This window comes from Blastomyces dermatitidis (assembly GCF_000003525.1).
Source record: "Blastomyces dermatitidis ER-3 genomic scaffold supercont1.3, whole genome shotgun sequence".
In the NCBI taxonomy this organism is placed as follows: domain Eukaryota; kingdom Fungi; phylum Ascomycota; class Eurotiomycetes; order Onygenales; family Ajellomycetaceae; genus Blastomyces; species Blastomyces dermatitidis.
The window spans coordinates 170031-186070 of NW_025544776.1; the positions used below are offsets into that span (position 1 = coordinate 170031).

General features: G+C 45.8%; 3 protein-coding genes across 6 annotated transcripts; 2 read left to right on the forward strand and 1 right to left on the reverse strand.

Annotated features, from left to right (window-relative positions):
* The first annotated feature begins 478 nt into the window (after window positions 1-478).
* On the forward strand, window positions 479-5130 carry BDCG_02429 (Pro-apoptotic serine protease NMA111). The gene is made up of 5 exons (XM_045417967.1): window positions 479-1624; window positions 1723-2704; window positions 2768-4083; window positions 4169-4366; window positions 4470-5130. Exons 1-5 carry the CDS (start codon window positions 1205-1207, stop codon window positions 4635-4637), a joined length of 3084 nt encoding a protein of 1027 aa, XP_045274654.1. The 5' UTR covers window positions 479-1204; the 3' UTR covers window positions 4638-5130.
* BDCG_02430 (ankyrin repeat protein) lies at window positions 4405-11140 on the reverse strand. 3 transcript variants are annotated; one of them, XM_045417970.1, is made up of 7 exons: window positions 10263-11140; window positions 8543-10181; window positions 8405-8460; window positions 7559-8336; window positions 5389-7468; window positions 4919-5317; window positions 4408-4825 (listed from the first exon to the last, which is right to left on the reverse strand). In XM_045417970.1, exons 2-5 carry the CDS (start codon window positions 8965-8967, stop codon window positions 5398-5400), a joined length of 3330 nt encoding a protein of 1109 aa, XP_045280052.1. In that variant the 5' UTR covers window positions 8968-10181; window positions 10263-11140; the 3' UTR covers window positions 4408-4825; window positions 4919-5317; window positions 5389-5397. The 3 variants fall into 3 exon arrangements, with proteins under 3 accessions (XP_045280051.1, XP_045280052.1, XP_045280050.1); XM_045417968.1 differs by having other exon boundaries at window positions 5402-7468; window positions 10263-11029; XM_045417969.1 differs by having other exon boundaries at window positions 4405-4825; window positions 5402-7468; window positions 8543-10638.
* A 997-nt stretch (window positions 11141-12137) lies between these two features.
* BDCG_02432 lies at window positions 12138-14503 on the forward strand. Of its 2 annotated transcripts, XM_045417971.1 has the most exons (3): window positions 12138-12956; window positions 13015-13085; window positions 13149-14503. In XM_045417971.1, exons 1-3 carry the CDS (start codon window positions 12637-12639, stop codon window positions 14018-14020), a joined length of 1263 nt encoding a protein of 420 aa, XP_045274655.1. In that variant the 5' UTR covers window positions 12138-12636; the 3' UTR covers window positions 14021-14503. The 2 variants fall into 2 exon arrangements, with proteins under 2 accessions (XP_045274655.1, XP_045280053.1); XM_045417972.1 differs by having other exon boundaries at window positions 12138-13085; window positions 13149-14417.
* The last annotated feature ends 1537 nt before the right edge of the window (window positions 14504-16040 follow it).

Consider the following 16040-nt stretch of genomic DNA (forward strand, 5'->3'; position numbering starts at 1 on the left):
CGCTGAAATGGGAAAAAGGACAGGTTCCACAAACTCCATTTTGTTTTGTTCGTTCGACATCTCGAAAGCGCGTCGTACGTTTGCGAATACAAGGTGTGAGGAAGGGCGGTATGTATGTGTTTGGAGGTAATTGAGGGAGGGGCATGGAAACGGATATGCTCGCGCAGATGATGGGGATAGTAACGCGCTCCTGATTTATTCTGGTAACCGTTCTACGCGACGGAAGTAAAGGGGGATCACTAGAATATATATATTATTATATGTACCCTGTTATATCATTTTTTATTTTCTACTTCTAGTAACCACGACGAGATATCTATGCGCCTGTCTGGCCTGTCCCTTTCACTTGTTTTAATTTCTTCCATGGTATAGTAGTCGGGGCACTTTGCTGGCAATAGATCAAATAAAAAAAAATACTCAACAATGCTCTGGCTTCTCATGTATTTTAAATACCCGGTGCTGCCACCAGCCACAGCCGGCGATATTACAATAATAATACTGCATACACGTACTGTCACGGCAAGCCAAACAAGCCAAACATTTCTTGGTCTTTTCTGCCGCGACAAAAAAGTGAAGGAAAACGAAGGAGTTAACAAGGGACAACAAATAATAAATGGACAATCCAACAACGCCATCAACCCTCTGCGATTGAAAGATAGATACACCTCTCTCATTACCCCCGGACACTGTACAACCTGTTAGATATCCCGCATCCATTAGCTTGGACCCTGTGGATGAATCTTCGTTGTGGGCTCCTTAAAACCCGCTAGTCGCTGTTGCTCGCTGCCTTCTGGGGTTCTTCCATTGAGCTTTAGCCACAGCCTTTGTCAAAACCTCCGCTTGATTAGTCCAGACAGAGAATACGGCTTGACGACCTGTTCTCAGCCTCGTTATCTTCTCTTCTCTTCTGTTTTATTTTCCTTTTATTTATTTATTTATTTATTTTCCGTTCCCAATTTACTACTTGTGCGCCTTCTCCGTCTTTTTGCAGTGCGCTGTATCTAATCCCCGTGGCGGAATTTTCTCCCGCTCTCCACCACACATTATCTGCCTACTACCTCACATATTAGTTAAATCACTAAGAGTCAAAATCGAAAATTCAACTCTCAAAAAGCGAAAATAGAAAACAGCCAGCCGCAGCACCGCGCTCGCCGATCCCTTTCCTATTCTCCTCTCCATCCCCCCCCTCCCCCGTCTTCACGCCATGGAAATGAGCTCCAAGCGCAAGCACAGCAGTGGGCCTATCTCCCTCCGTTCCGCAAAACACCTCCGCCCAGACACCTCCTCCCCGCAGCCATTGAGCCCAGACGAACAAACACTCGGCGAAGAGGCCGTCTACGTCCTCGAAAATGAAGACGAAGATATTTCCCACATGCTTCCCCTCGCCCCACCCGCCGCTGCGCAGACAGACTCGCCAGAATGGCAGGCCACCATCGAAACGGTCGTGAAGAGCGTCGTCTCGATCCATTTCTGTCAGACGGCGTCGTTTGATACGGATTTGTCGATGTCGAGTCAGGCGACGGGGTTTGTGGTTGATGCGCAGAGAGGGTATATTTTGACGAATCGACATGTGGTTTGCGCAGGGCCGTTTTGGGGGTATTGTATTTTTGATAATCATGAAGAGGTTTGTTTTTCTTTTTTTATTTTTATTTTTAATGATTTTTGGTTTTATACCCTTGCAGGTGGAACATTTTTACTGATCTTGCTCCGTTTCTATGCTAGTGTGATGTCCGACCTGTTTATCGAGATCCTGTTCACGATTTTGGTATTTTGAAATTCGACCCCACCGCCATTAAATACATGCCCGTCACGGAATTGAAATTGTCGCCGGACGCAGCAAAAGTTGGTGTCGAAATTAGAGTCGTGGGCAATGACGCCGGTGAGAAATTGAGTATTCTTTCTGGAGTTATAAGTCGTCTGGACCGCAATGCTCCCGAATACGGCGAAGGGTATAGCGATTTCAACACAAACTATATCCAGGCTGCTGCTGCGGCTAGTGGTGGAAGTTCCGGAAGTCCTGTCGTGAACATAGATGGTCATGCGATTGCGCTACAGGCTGGCGGACGTGCCGATGGCGCCGCTACGGATTACTTCCTACCCCTCGATCGTCCACTGAGAGCCCTGGAGTGCATACGCAAAGGCGTGCCGGTCACGCGGGGCACAATCCAGACCCAGTGGATCATCAAGCCGTTTGATGAGTGCCGCCGCCTTGGTCTATCTCCCGAATGGGAGGCTGCTGTCCGAAAAGGCGCCCCAAAAGAAACCGGTATGCTTGTTGCGGAAATCGTGCTCCCTGAAGGCCCTGGCGACGGCAAGCTACAGGAAGGGGACGTGTTGATCAAGGTCAACGGGGAGCTCCTGACACAGTTTGTAAAGCTGGATGCGATTTTGGATGCCAGTGTGGGTAAGGATGTCCACCTTCTTGTGCAGCGAGGTGGTGAGGATAGGGAAGTCTCATGTACAGTTGGAGATCTCCATGAAATCACCCCTGCTCGCTATATTACCGTTGCTGGTGCGACGTTCCATGACCTCTCCTACCAACAGGCCAGACTTTATGCGATCGCCTGTAAGGGGGTGTATGTTTGCGAAGCTGCGGGTTCGTTCAAACTTGAAAATACCTTTTCTGGATGGATAGTAGATACGGTGGATAAACGACCTACGAAAAATTTGAATGAATTTATTGAAGTTCTGAAAACCATTCCAGGTAAGTTCTACTGTCATTATCGAAATTATTAATTTTGTTTGCTAATTATGAATAATGGATCAGATCGCGCGCGAGTTGCTTTGTCATATAGGCATATTCGAGATTTACATACCAGAGGAACATGCATAGTGCACATAGACCGCCACTGGCATCCACATATGAGGGAAGCAGTCCGCAATGACGAGACTGGACTATGGGATTTCACGAACATTGCAGATCCACTTCCCGCGGAAACCCCAGTTCCTCGGAAAGCCGATTTCATCCAACTTGACGGTGCCAACCATCCAGCAGCTGCAGATATCGTTCGCAGTTTCGTCCGCGTCTCTTGCACAATGCCAGTGAAGCTTGATGGGTATCCACAAGCCCGCAAAGCCGGATTTGGCCTCGTCGTCGATGCGGAGAAAGGTCTCGTGCTTGTTTCCAGAGCTATTGTGCCTTTTGATCTTTGTGATATCAACGTAACCGTAGCGGACTCTATTATCGTCATTGCCAAAGTGGTTTTCCTCCATCCATTACAGAATTACACGATTATCCAATATGACCCTAGTCTCGTGCAGGCGCCGGTCAAGACAGCGCGGCTGAGCACTACCTACATCAAGCAAGGCGCCGATACCATATTTGTCGGCTTTAATCAGAATTTCCGCATCGTCGTGGCCAAGACGGCCGTTACTGATATCACTACGGTCGCCATACCCCCCAACGCTTCTGCGCCGCGCTACCGTGCTCTCAACCTTGACGCCATCACCGTTGACACCGGCCTGAGTAGCCAATGCTCCAATGGCGTCCTGATCGGCGAGGACGGCATCGTCCAAGCACTCTGGCTCAACTACCTGGGCGAGCGCACCGCCAGCTCTCACAAAGACGTAGAGTACCATCTAGGTCTCGCTACCCCTTCTCTCCTCCCCATCATTAACCAGATCCAAAATGGCACCCTACCCAAACTTCGAATCATGGATATGGAGTCCTACGTTATCCAAATGAGCCAGGCGCGCATCATGGGCGTGTCAGAAGAATGGATCGAGAAGGTCGCCATCGCCAACCCGGCACGCCATGAGCTATTCATGGTGCGGAAAGTTGACTGTGCCTCCCCATTAAAGGAGGACACCCAGCAGCTTGAGGAGGGTGATATCATCCTCACACTAAACGACAAGCTCATTACCCGCGTCTCGGAATTTGATATAATGTACCACCACGAAACCCTCGACGCTCTTATTGTCCGCAACGGCCAGGAAATGCGTATTAAGATCAAGACTGTCCCGACAGAAGATCTGGAAACGGACCGTGCGTTGATCTTCTGTGGTGCTGTGCTGCAGAAGCCGCATCATGCCGTTCGACAGCAGATTTCGAAGCTACATAGCGAGGTCTATGTCAGCGCGAGGGTGCGTAAATTTCCATTTCATATGATAAAGAGAGCTAAAATAAAACATGTATGGGTATGCTAAATGATTGCGTACGCTATAACAGAGTCGCGGCTCCCCGGCCTATCAATACGGCCTCTCACCAACAAACTTCATCACGGCCGTCAACGGCGTCAAAACCCCAGATCTCGACTCGTTCATTGAGCAGGTCAACACCATCCCCAATAATACCTATTTCCGCCTCCGCGCTGTTACATTTGATAACGTCCCCTGGGTCGTCACCATGAAGAAAAATGATCATTACGTATGTTTCCTCCCTCAACCCCCCTCCCCCTCAAGAAAAAAAAAAAAAAAACATTTTCTGTCGCTTATTAGGAGTATTTATTTATTAACGACAACCTGCACAGTTCCCCATGTCCGAGTACGTGAAAGATCCCTCGGCTGCTGAGGGCTGGCGGACCATCTCTCACGATAAAGAACGGCGTCGCTCGGACTCGGATAACGTCAACGCGGACGCGATGGATGAAGGGCGCGATGAGGGGATGAGTGATGTGGAGCCTGATGGTGATGAGTAGTAGGATAAAGTGTTCATGAGATAATAGAGTGTTTGCCTTTTCTTTTCCCCTCATTGTTTTTCACTTGTTCCAGAACATGGATTCGTTCGACTCTATTTTTCTAATTGTACTCCTGGAATGATATGGTTTTTTTATGGCAATAATAGAGTGGTACTACTGCACATGAGCGTGGCTCTTCATTTCATCTTCTGTTGGTGCTTGAGTGAGATATTGTTTTCAGTTTTCTGGGGTATTTGGCATGTGGTATCCAAGTAGCGGGGGTCTCTATTTATGTACTGTACCTTGCTGTTAATGGTACCTCATTTCTTATGAGCTAGAATAGAGGGTTTTTATATTTTCTTATCCCCATGTTTAAGATTACGTAGTCTTTTCTTCATCCTATGGCGTTTCAAAAATTGGGTATTAATACAATTTAACCAAGAAAAAAAGCCTTCTATTGAGTTATCCTTACATTTTACCAATATATAATCAGCATCGAGTGGCAGGGCATGATAATTAGCTCACTGCATATTCCCGAAAAGTGCGTCTGGACAGAAAGAATGTCCCTGACGAAAAACCAACATGACCAACCACGTTCATCAAAAGAATTCGAACAGCTCATTAGGTGTCTCAATGGATCCCCTTGAGCTTAAAAAAGCCGACTTTGAGAAAATAGAATAGAGTCCTCCTCATCAATATACCTGTACATACAGTAATATTAGTCGCATCCCTGGGAATGTAGGGGGCAAAGCATTGGATTTTCTGTCCTTACTTGGGAAACTCACTGATTAAGCAGGGCAGCAATTTCATGCTCGTTGCACTCAACAGCTGCCTTCCAGGAAGAGTCCAACGCATGTAGCTCCACATCGGTGTCAGATACCCATTTAAGTATGACTCGCACAACTTCTGTGCTACCGCGCCTGGTCGCCAACTCTAATATATTGTCAGGACCTCGTCGACCTGCCGAACTGTTAATATCCGCGCCGTTATCAAGAAGGAGCCGGACGACGTCGGGGTGGTTGTGAACTGCGGCCTCTTGTATTGGACAACCGAACTTGCCGACCGTTATATTGACGTGGGCTCCATGTGCCAGTAATACCCATACGGCGTTTTCATGACCCTTGGATGAGGCCGCATGCAGAGCGCTGCCGTAATATCCCCCCTCCGCATTAATAAATGCCCCATTGTCAATCAACATTTTGATGATCTCAACGTGACCCCTTGAAGCAGCTGCCTGAAGTGCAGTTCCGTACCTTCCCCCGGGAGTGTTAACGTCGACTCCACCGGCGATAAGGGATTTTACCACACATTGAACACCTCCAAGAGATGCTGCTTGAAGCACGTTGCCGTACAGACCGCCTTCCCAACGAGAGTTGGCCCCCTTGCTGAGCAATAACCGTGCGATGGATTCATGGCCTGCCGCCAATGAGGATTGTAGTGGAGTATCGCCTACCCAATCCACTGCGTCGATGGTGGCGCCATTCTGTACCAGCGTTTCTACGATACGAAGGTGGCCCTTGGAGGCTGCAGCGTTGAGCGCGTTACCGTACGTGCCACCTTTGGTGTCTGGGTTGGCACCCTTCAAAAGCAGCTGGGTGCAAATATGGAGATAGCCCTTTATAGACGCAGCCAGTAGAGGGCTCTTGTAAATTCCACTTTGAATGTTGATATCCGCGCCATTTTCAAGCAGCAGGTCCACGACTTCGTCGTGGCCGCATGTACAGGCATCTTGGAGCACTGTCCCATATATTTCGTGGTGCGTATTAGGGTCTTGGCCCTTCTGAAGCAGTAGCTTCACTAAATCGGCATGTCCCCTCGTGACGGCATCCTGTAGCAGAGAGCCAGAAGCACTGATATCGGCTCCCTTTTCAAGGAGCAATTGCACAGTTTCAGTATGACCTCCAATCGTGGCAAGCCGTAGAGCGTTGCTGGATCCATCCTTCATGAGATTAAAATCAGCTCCCTTGGCAAGGAGCTGTCTCGTAACCTCGACATGACCCATAGTACATGCAGCCTGCAGTGGGGTACCATAATGTCCTTGATACGCGTCAGGATTAATCCCCTCTGCAAGTAAGATCTCAGTCAGATCGGCTACACCAATTAGTGCCATGTAGTACAACGGAGCGCGTATGGTTTTTCGTGACTTTGTGTGGTTTGGATCTTTTGTAGGGTGTTCCGGGTCGTAGAGTCGAATCCAATTACGGTATGCAAGGCTATTCGATGACAGGAGCCTCATAGCCAAAATCCGGATTCTCTTTGTAATGCTTTTCGCTGCTCGTACGTGATGCACCCAGTACCTAGAGGCGTACCTGGCAAGTGGAAAACGGGTTTCCATTCCATCCTCAACAACAGTGTCATGGAAATAGTGCAACAGATATGCAAGGCAAATCTCTGCCATTTCCGCATTGGCGGACGATTCAGAAATGTGGTACTGAGAACCAGGTTCAGTAGAAGTAGACAGGTTGTCTGACACAATGAACTCCCTGACCGAAAGATGAGCCAACTTGAAAACTTCGCCACGACCTTGTTCAACGTCGACTCTCACAAGCGGGGAGCATATATCTAAAATTTCTCGAGGATCGAAGAATCTTCTTCTGGTATCAAATTGAAGATAAGCATTGAGGTCGATCGTAAGCATCTCAGCCATTTCAGCGATCGTCAGTGGGCGGGCAGAGAAGGCCAACCAGTGCAATACTTGAGGAATGTAATTTATCCGTCCTCCAAAGGGATCACGGAGAATCCGTTCGTACATATCATTCAATGACTTAGGTGGTGATCCAAGGGCTGCTCGAAGTGCTTCCTCGCTAAAGCAATCTCCCAGCACCTCAAGCTGACAAAAAGCCCACTGAAACCTAGCGATTAGTTAGAAAATTAAAATAAATAGACAGAATGGGGGAAGCCCGTAGGCAAGTGGCAATTCTTAAAAGGGGCTAAAGTCTTACATGCCATCAGCTTTGCTCATCGTGTAAGTTTCGATATCTTTTAGAATACCGGGATATTTCTCCCATCTCTTAAATTTTCTGTCTGTCCTGAGACATTCCTGGACATACATGCAAATATCACGATTTACCTGCGTTTTATCCATAGCGACTTTTTGTACGTTTCCAGGCAATGAATTAACTCCGTCCTCAATATATTTTCCCTGTCGGCTCGTGGATAGGATGTGGACTTTGGAAGACGAGCGACGTAGAATATCCCGAATAATGCGTAGTAACTCGGGAACGTTGGAGCATACGTCAAGGGCATCAATTACAATGAAACTTTCTTCGAAGCTTTCAATGATCTCGAGGAGCGTAGCAAGAAGGTCGCTTGCTTCCAGTTCGAAATTTGGCATACAAGACATGTCATAAATACGTTCCAATCGAGGAATATCGCGACATTTATAACAGAACTGCTCGATAAGCGACCGCATCATTCTCTCAGGCGCCATCTTATCCGGGTCGCTGAAGTCGAAGTAAAAATATGCGAGAGCTGAAAGAGGCCTGGGTAAGCATTCCTGGGCCATATGTTCGATGACCGCAGAGCTCATCACCGTCTTGCCGCTTCCGATAATCCCATGCAGCCAGCAAAATGATGGTGCACGACTTTTCCACTCGTCGAAATAATCGCTCTCTATAAACCATGATGCCGTGTTGGGATGCCTCTTGCGCCTTGCTCTGCGATAGTTGAGTGATGGATCCACCGCAGCGAGCCGTCGGTTGATCCTCCGTTGGAGGTTTTCTAATTTCAAGGATTAGCAGACGTCGTGGATAGGATTAGATATTGCTACGCTCTGCCGCGCTGCGCACCTAACTTGGATTTATTTGCAGATTGCATCGTATTGTTCATTTTGAGTAGCATAGATCTAGAAGTTTTATTTTCAAGGGGGAAAAAAATGTTAGTTTTGCTACACCGTAGGCTCTAGACAAAGGGGTAAGAGAACTCACGTTTGGTCGACCTGTACTGCCTGGAGAAGACTCTCCGTATGCTTTCTGATATTCAGAATAATTTGGTCTGCTTCCTTTTTCTTCAACGGCCACCGTAATTGCTGAACAACTCTTCTAGTTTTCGAGGCATCCTGCAAACTCAGGCGGGAGTTCAGACTTTCCAACTCTTTCTGGCACAAGTCGAAAACTCCGTTATACCACGGAGCCTTTAACATCGGCAGCACGCTCCCCGTCGCTGCTTCATCCTTGTCTGCTTCTTGCTCTAACAATGCCAATCGTTCCAGGACGGCCTGGAGATCTCCTATCTCCTGGTCTATTCTTGATGCTTCTACCTCTGAGGCATTGTAGGACCTAACCGCGCTAATGGCCGTAGTAGTCGCTTTTAACAATGTGATGAGGGCTGCAGCGAAACCCACAAATTCCATGACGAATGTATTGTATTGTTCAACACTCTCGAAGCATTCCCCAATCCACTTCAACGTGAAAATATCACTGACGATATGCGATGGTTGCTGCTAACATGAATTATTAGGTTTATGAATTTCAAATCCTATTGTGATCTGTCGTGTTGGAGTTTATATGAGCAACTCCTGATAGGAACGGTTGAGGCAACGAGAGCGATCCAAGAACGGATAGGGATATAAGAGGCGCAGTTGACCCATGCCCTCCCCGATTCAACTCCGATATGGTCTACCATCGTGGCGGGCATTGAATGGTCAACATACTTCAGGCTGATGAACGTCCTGGACATGATGCTGGGAGCCAATTGGGAGTGCGGGGACCGAATGTAATTATCACGCATTGGAAGACAAGCAGGAGGGGGAGAGGGAGGGGGGAAGGGGGAAGGGGGGAAGGGGAACAAGGCTGCCGGGCATTGATTTTGTCTGGGCACATTCTGCTGTGGTCAGGATGCAGAATAAACAAATTACTCGACATATATTCGCTCTAATTCCTCATTCCCTCGGATGCCTTGAACCCAAAAAAGACGCGTGCACGATCGATGTTCCCCCCACAGACTGGTCCACCGACGCTCAACTCCATTACCCTCGTTTGAGTTCGAAGGCAGCGGGATGTGTCACTACGCTGTGGCAGTTTTTTCCTGCGGCCATCAAGGACAGCAGTATCTTCGTATATGCAATGAAGGGACATTGTTGGTAGAGAGGAGTTCACCTCGACAATGCCCGGCGGACAAACTCCCAAAGGAGACAAAAAGAGATTTCCAGGGCCATGTTTGTCCCGACTGCTCTGCTAAGCTATCTCGAGCATCCACACCATCTTCTGTCGACGAGGTTTGTTCCCAGCCTCCTAAGTAAGCAGCGTTCGTGAAGTTGGGCTGATTAGCATTTGATTCATCCAGTCAGAGGCCGAGCTTCAACGTGGCTCTGAACGGCGCCGAGGAGGAAAAGCCCAAACCTGACAACCCCGGCCTGCTGACAAGAGATGCGGAAACAAGAACGATAACTACTACTCAATCCCTGTTGTTGTTTGTTGCCAAATGGTCCTCCTTGTCTCAACGGACGAAAATGTCAATTCGTTGGGGTTCACATGTTTTTCCTATTATTGCGCGAGGGGTTTTTTTTTTTTTTTTTTTTTTTTTTTTTTTTTTTTTTTTTTTTCGTTTGTTTGTTTGTTTGTTTTTCTGGGAAACATTTATTATTATTAGCATGAACATGAGCAGAATCTGCTCAGACAGCGCGTGTCTGTCAGCGCATATACTTACTACTAGGACTGTTCGGGACTTTTAGTAAGTTAGAACACGGGTTACAATTTCCTAGGGTTGAATTTCAGCGGAGTTGGGATAGGATTTTGGATAATTTTTTTTCTTCTTTCTTCTTCTTTCTTTGCATTATTTTTTCTTCCCCCGCAATGTTTGTTTGTATGCAAGTGCTCCGCTGTCACCCGCCACCACACCCACCACACCACACCACACCACGGAAGCCTTTAACCACATTTAACCACATTTGGGTCCAACCAAGGCTGCGGAACCGATCACTTCAAGCGCTTAACCATGAGATCAAAAAGTTCGTAAGATAGAGCTGGCTGCCTGCAATGCATGCCGCCCCCCGGCATCCGTGATCAATCCTCATCCATCGGCGAACGAAGCACAATTAGCGTATTAAATACACGAAAACTACTAGATAATGCTATCTTGGAATGTGTCTAGTTATTTGACCTATAGTTATAAGTTAGTTAACTAACTTAGTTAACTAACTCTACTCCGTAATTAGGATTGAATGGAACTATTATTATTACGTAACTACACAGTACAGTACAGCACAATCTTGAAGCTCTATCTTTATTCTATCTTGCTCCCTTTCTTTTATACTAACACCAGGCACAAGCTTGAGTGAATGACAGAGAAATTCAATAATAATAATTAATGAATGAGGAAAGTTGGCAGTGAGAACATATACTGCGTAGAGGAGAAAACCCAGGATAGCTGTTATAGAGTTCAATGGTATTGTGTTAATTGTGCCTCGCGGCCCGATAATGATGGTTAGAATTCCACTAAAATATTAGGGGTGCCCTAACGAAAATACCGGGTGGTAAGTATCCAGCATACCAGCGTAAGGCTGCTAACGAGAAACAATGAATCACTTACTGCGTAGATGCTCAGGCTTATGGTATTCTATGAGGTTGCAGGGAAGCTAAGCCAGTCCAAGTCCTCTATTATTATTCTCGCATCCCGGAGCTCATCGGCGGCATCCGATAACCTTGAACCCTGTGAGGTTTCAGACATCACACCCGAACGAATGTCAAGCATCCTTACGGCGAAAACAACTTTCGTTGTCCTTTGCTCTGTTACCTCACCGTTACCTCACCGTCCCAGCGTAGAACCTATTATTTGACCATTTGTGTGGTTGGTGCAATAAGGAGCCAATGAGATGCCTCCAACTCAGCAGAAAAAGTACGCCTAAATAACCCCATACATAGTGTATGGCACCACGAGTCCTCAATGAATGCAAATCGCCATCAACATATAGTATAGCACCACGATCTCTCAGTGACTGGAGCTCTCATTTGTTCAAATCAAAAGTGTTTTTGTTCTTTGCCTCTTCGGGCCTTGTTGAGCTCTACGAAAAGCTCTGCGCTGTACAGATGATGCGCAAGGTGCACAAAGGTGGCAGTGTGCAAGGGCAGAGAGAGTGGGGGAAGTTCTAGCGCCTAATTTACACAAAAAGCAATCTTCTGTTCCGAGCTTCCTGCAGAATTCATGTAAAAACATTATATATACTCTGTACAGATTCATCTGTATAATAGTAGTGTTGATTAAAAATATCACTAAAATGTCACTTTTACAAAGATCATTACTCTGTACTGTGAAAAGTAGTTGCAGAATCTCTCTAATATATGAGCATCATGATGTTTTGCATTAAGTGTACATGTGATTCTCATAACTCCAGAGTCCAGATTCGATAAAACAGGGGTCTAAAGAAAATTCCTCCTTTTCAGACAGGGCTGTCTTTGCATACCTGTCTTCTTTATTTGTATTGCGGAAAATCGTGGTCAATGAAAAGAAAAAGCCAAAAACAGGCAAAAAGCAAAAAGGAAAACCCCTGTTAGTGGAGACTGACCATCCTTGCCCATCCCAGCCCCCCAGCCCCCCAGCCCCCGGCCCCTCTCCTGGCGCGAACTCTGGAATCCGTGAGAACCAGCATTCATTATTGGTGTCGCATTGAGTGGAGTGTTTGTCAACCAAAGCGATCTCGTTGGAACGCTCGACTGAACCCCGAACTGTGAACATAATTGGCTTGAATATAGACCGCCGACATTGGAAACTTGCCCTTGCTCAACCCTGGTACAAGACTGCGACTCTGCAGCCAGCCTGTACGCACCTACAATGTGTTTAAATTTTGAGTCCCTAGGAGAAGGCCTAACAACGCTAGGCGTACTGGCCCGGGTTGCTCAAGCACAAGGATCAGGCGATCGCGGCAAAACTCGACTCTCACTGTGCGGTCCTTTTTCTTACTTCTGGCTCTCTCTCCTCCACCTCTTTAGCGGCCTCTCCTCGCCCTCTTCACGGTCAAGTTAACCGGGAGAAGGAAAATTGGTTTTTATCTGCATCAACTAGGAATTCCCTTCCGTGGAAGACGATGGCCGTTTCCCAAATCAGGGAGTTCCCAGACGGCTTCTTCGGAGACTGCGACGTGCGCATTCTACTGAGATTCAATTCCAGCCATATTCCTGGAAAGCCAGGCAGGAGACACATAGAACTCATCACCACGTTCTTTGAGCAAAAAGTTGGACGACGATATAGCGATGACCATGATTATGTCCATCTACCAAGCGCAATCTTTGAACATAATGTCAAGTGTTGGATGGTCATAGACTTATCGGTTAAGCGACGGAAAACTTTGGACAATGTGCCTTTATTTTGCTACCGAGTGCGGACAAGTAATGACGGAGCATCCGTGTATGTATCTACCTATCCTATGTTAAATTTCGAGAATGCTTCCCCCTAATTTTTGCAGCCAGTTTTTCCGCGTCAACTTTACCAATGCCAGGCATTACTCCAACATTTTCCCCTGGGGACGTTTCCTAGGTATGTGTATCCTTTTCTTGCAGCAGTGTTCATGTATAAAGATTCAGTTAACAAAAGAAATAGGTTCTGATACATCTGATGACTCCGGAGAGGATGAGGAGAAAGGCGGATCAGCTACTCCTGAGTCATCTGATCTGGATCATCCTGGGGGAGCTCTTGAGGTGGCCCAGCCAACCAACAGAACAGATGTTGACAAAGGCTTATCAACCGCTCCTCAATCAACTGATCCAGATCACCCTGTGGGAATGCAGAAGGTGGACACTGAACCAGATGCTGAGAAAGTCTTGCCAGTGGCTCCTCAGCCCACTGATCCGAATCATCCTGTGGAAGCGCCTGAGGTGACTTCTCCAACCACCGGAACAGATGTTGAGGAGAGCCTTCAACCGACTCAGGGAGTCGGCCACGATGAATCCGCTAAGGAGCTTGAGTCAACTGCACCAGCCGATGTGGACGAGCCTATTGCAGAGCTTGAACCAACCCAAGCAGCCGATGAGGTAACGCATACTAATCAGCTGGAACCGAGTAATACGGCCCATACAAACGATCCGAACGCTATGAGCGAGAAGGAACAGGGCAATGAATCAAAAGACAACGATTCGCGAAAGGGTACGGGGTCTTTAGAGACAAAAGAGGTTCACCCAGTTGATCCCTTTATATCTACTTGGGAAGTTCAGCAGTGGGTAGCAGTTGCGCCACTGAGCCCTATCGACAGATCTCAAGAACAATCGAATAATCAGTCCGCGGATTCGAAAACTTCTACCCCTCAAGCAGCAAAAACCCAGCCCCAGTATCCGTGTGAGAAACCTTCACAACAACCCATAACACCAGGAAAGGAAGCGTCGACCGCTGCATATCATTCCACCCCGAAAAAATTCAAACCAGGGCTGTGGTCACGGTTTTGGAAAGGTGTTAGTCGCCTCTATCATTCCATCTGATATTTCCTGCGCAAGGGATTTTCAAGGCACCAGCTTGATTACGCGAAGCTTATAGTAGGTCCGAGCTGCTGAGTGCAGCAGAGAAATCGCCCTCCAAGACGAAAATATACATTCGCTACAACTTCAAGACATCCCACAGCCTGTCTTTCATTACTCCTACGACACAGAGAGGTCGTCTATTTTCGATTGCGCGCGCGGAAACGCCAAGCTCTTCTCCAATTAAAACCTTTTTTTTTCTTTTTTTTTTCTTTTTTTCTTTTGGAGGCGTTGCCGAGCAGTCAAATCGGGGCAATTCGAATCAATTCGGAATCCTTTGAATCTCATTCAATTCAAGTAATATATCATTCTGTAGTAAATTTAATAGAGAATTCAAAATATGAAATTGGAAATTCTTAAAAAATACTTTTGAAGAGAGATAAATGAATTCGAAAATAAATATTTATAATTAATTATAAAAAATAAGAAATTCATTAACTTAGCTAGAATTAAATAATATTATATTTAAAAATATATATTATTCTATAAAGAATTTAATAGAGAATTTTGAATTTAGAAGTTATTTTCTTGAATTGTTGGCATTACAATGAAATAAGGAAAATTTTTGTTACTTCTTGATGTTGTTATAGTTTGATTGTTCAATTCATATATGCAATGATGTCCACTCTATCTATTGAAGCAATGCAGCTAAGACCAAACAAATCAGTGTGTCAAGTTACCTCTCCGGTAATTTTATACTAACTTGTTTTGTTAGCTGCTCAAATATGACGCCAAGTATAATGATAAAGATACTCAGCAAACCTGCAGTAAAAACCTGTTTGCATTAATTAGCTCTACATTGCACCTAAAGTTGGCAGTTTTATGATTCCATCCCATCATACACCACATATTTCATCTCCCATTCACACTAGCCAGGTATTTCTGGATTTCGCCACTTGCTCACTGAGTGTGCCTCACAAATGCAGGAATAATCAAAGCAAGGCGCTATAACTGTGTCCTGCATGCATAAGTACCCAATTACTGTAGAATTGTATGTAGTGCCGAGAGGTCTTGATCCGGTTGCTTCATGTTGATTTTGAGTTCGTGGAAGTTGTCGTCATGCGAATATCATAAATTGGTGGGATGAGGCTCTGAAGAAAGTCTGAGAAAAACTTGGTAAGTTATGATATGGACCGGGCCGAGAATTAGAGTTAAGGTTCTTCCTGGACCGAGATTCTCGAGTTCCGTCGAATCGGACAATAATGTACGGAGTACTAGAGGGATCCTGCAAGCACCTTTCGTAGTAATGGCCTTCCTAGTATGCGCATGTAATTAGTGCCGTACAGCCTTCCTTATTCAGTTAGTTATAATAATTGGCGCTTCATCATCAAGTTAGCCTCATATCTCATATTGTTGTAAGGCAGATTGATCATCAACTCCACCTAGGCCTTTCTCTATCCTATCCATGTTATCTATCCCTCTGATTTGCATTCACACCATACCATCACCATTATTGCCATCAAGCTCTTATATTTTCAAGATTGAAATCAAAATGGGTGTATGGAACAGGTGGCTGATATCAATATGAAAGACCTCACTTTTTATTATTATTATTGGAGTTCAAAATAACTGTACAAGCGGCGGCAGTGGCAGTGGCAGCTGCAGCTGCTTATTACAGTGACGGATTATTATTATATCCATTACCCGGCATACAAGAGGTTTTCAATTAGATGAATACAATATTTACAAGGCCTATGCCACAGCAGCGCCGAATCGTGGCATCTACGTGCGTACTAAATATTTGTACAGTCGTCCAATAAAAGAGTACTGGCGGCTTGGCGCCGAGATTGTAAATATCAACCTCGTCCTCTATTAAAAATACAATTTTACAGTATTATAAAGTAGATAAAATTCAAAATTTAAAAATATAAAAAATTAAATAGAGAGTGAAATGAATATCTCTCTATATAGAGAATAAAATACTGTTAATTATAAGTAGAGAGTTTAGAGAACTAATTAAATCTCTTTTTCAAGCTGCTTTTAT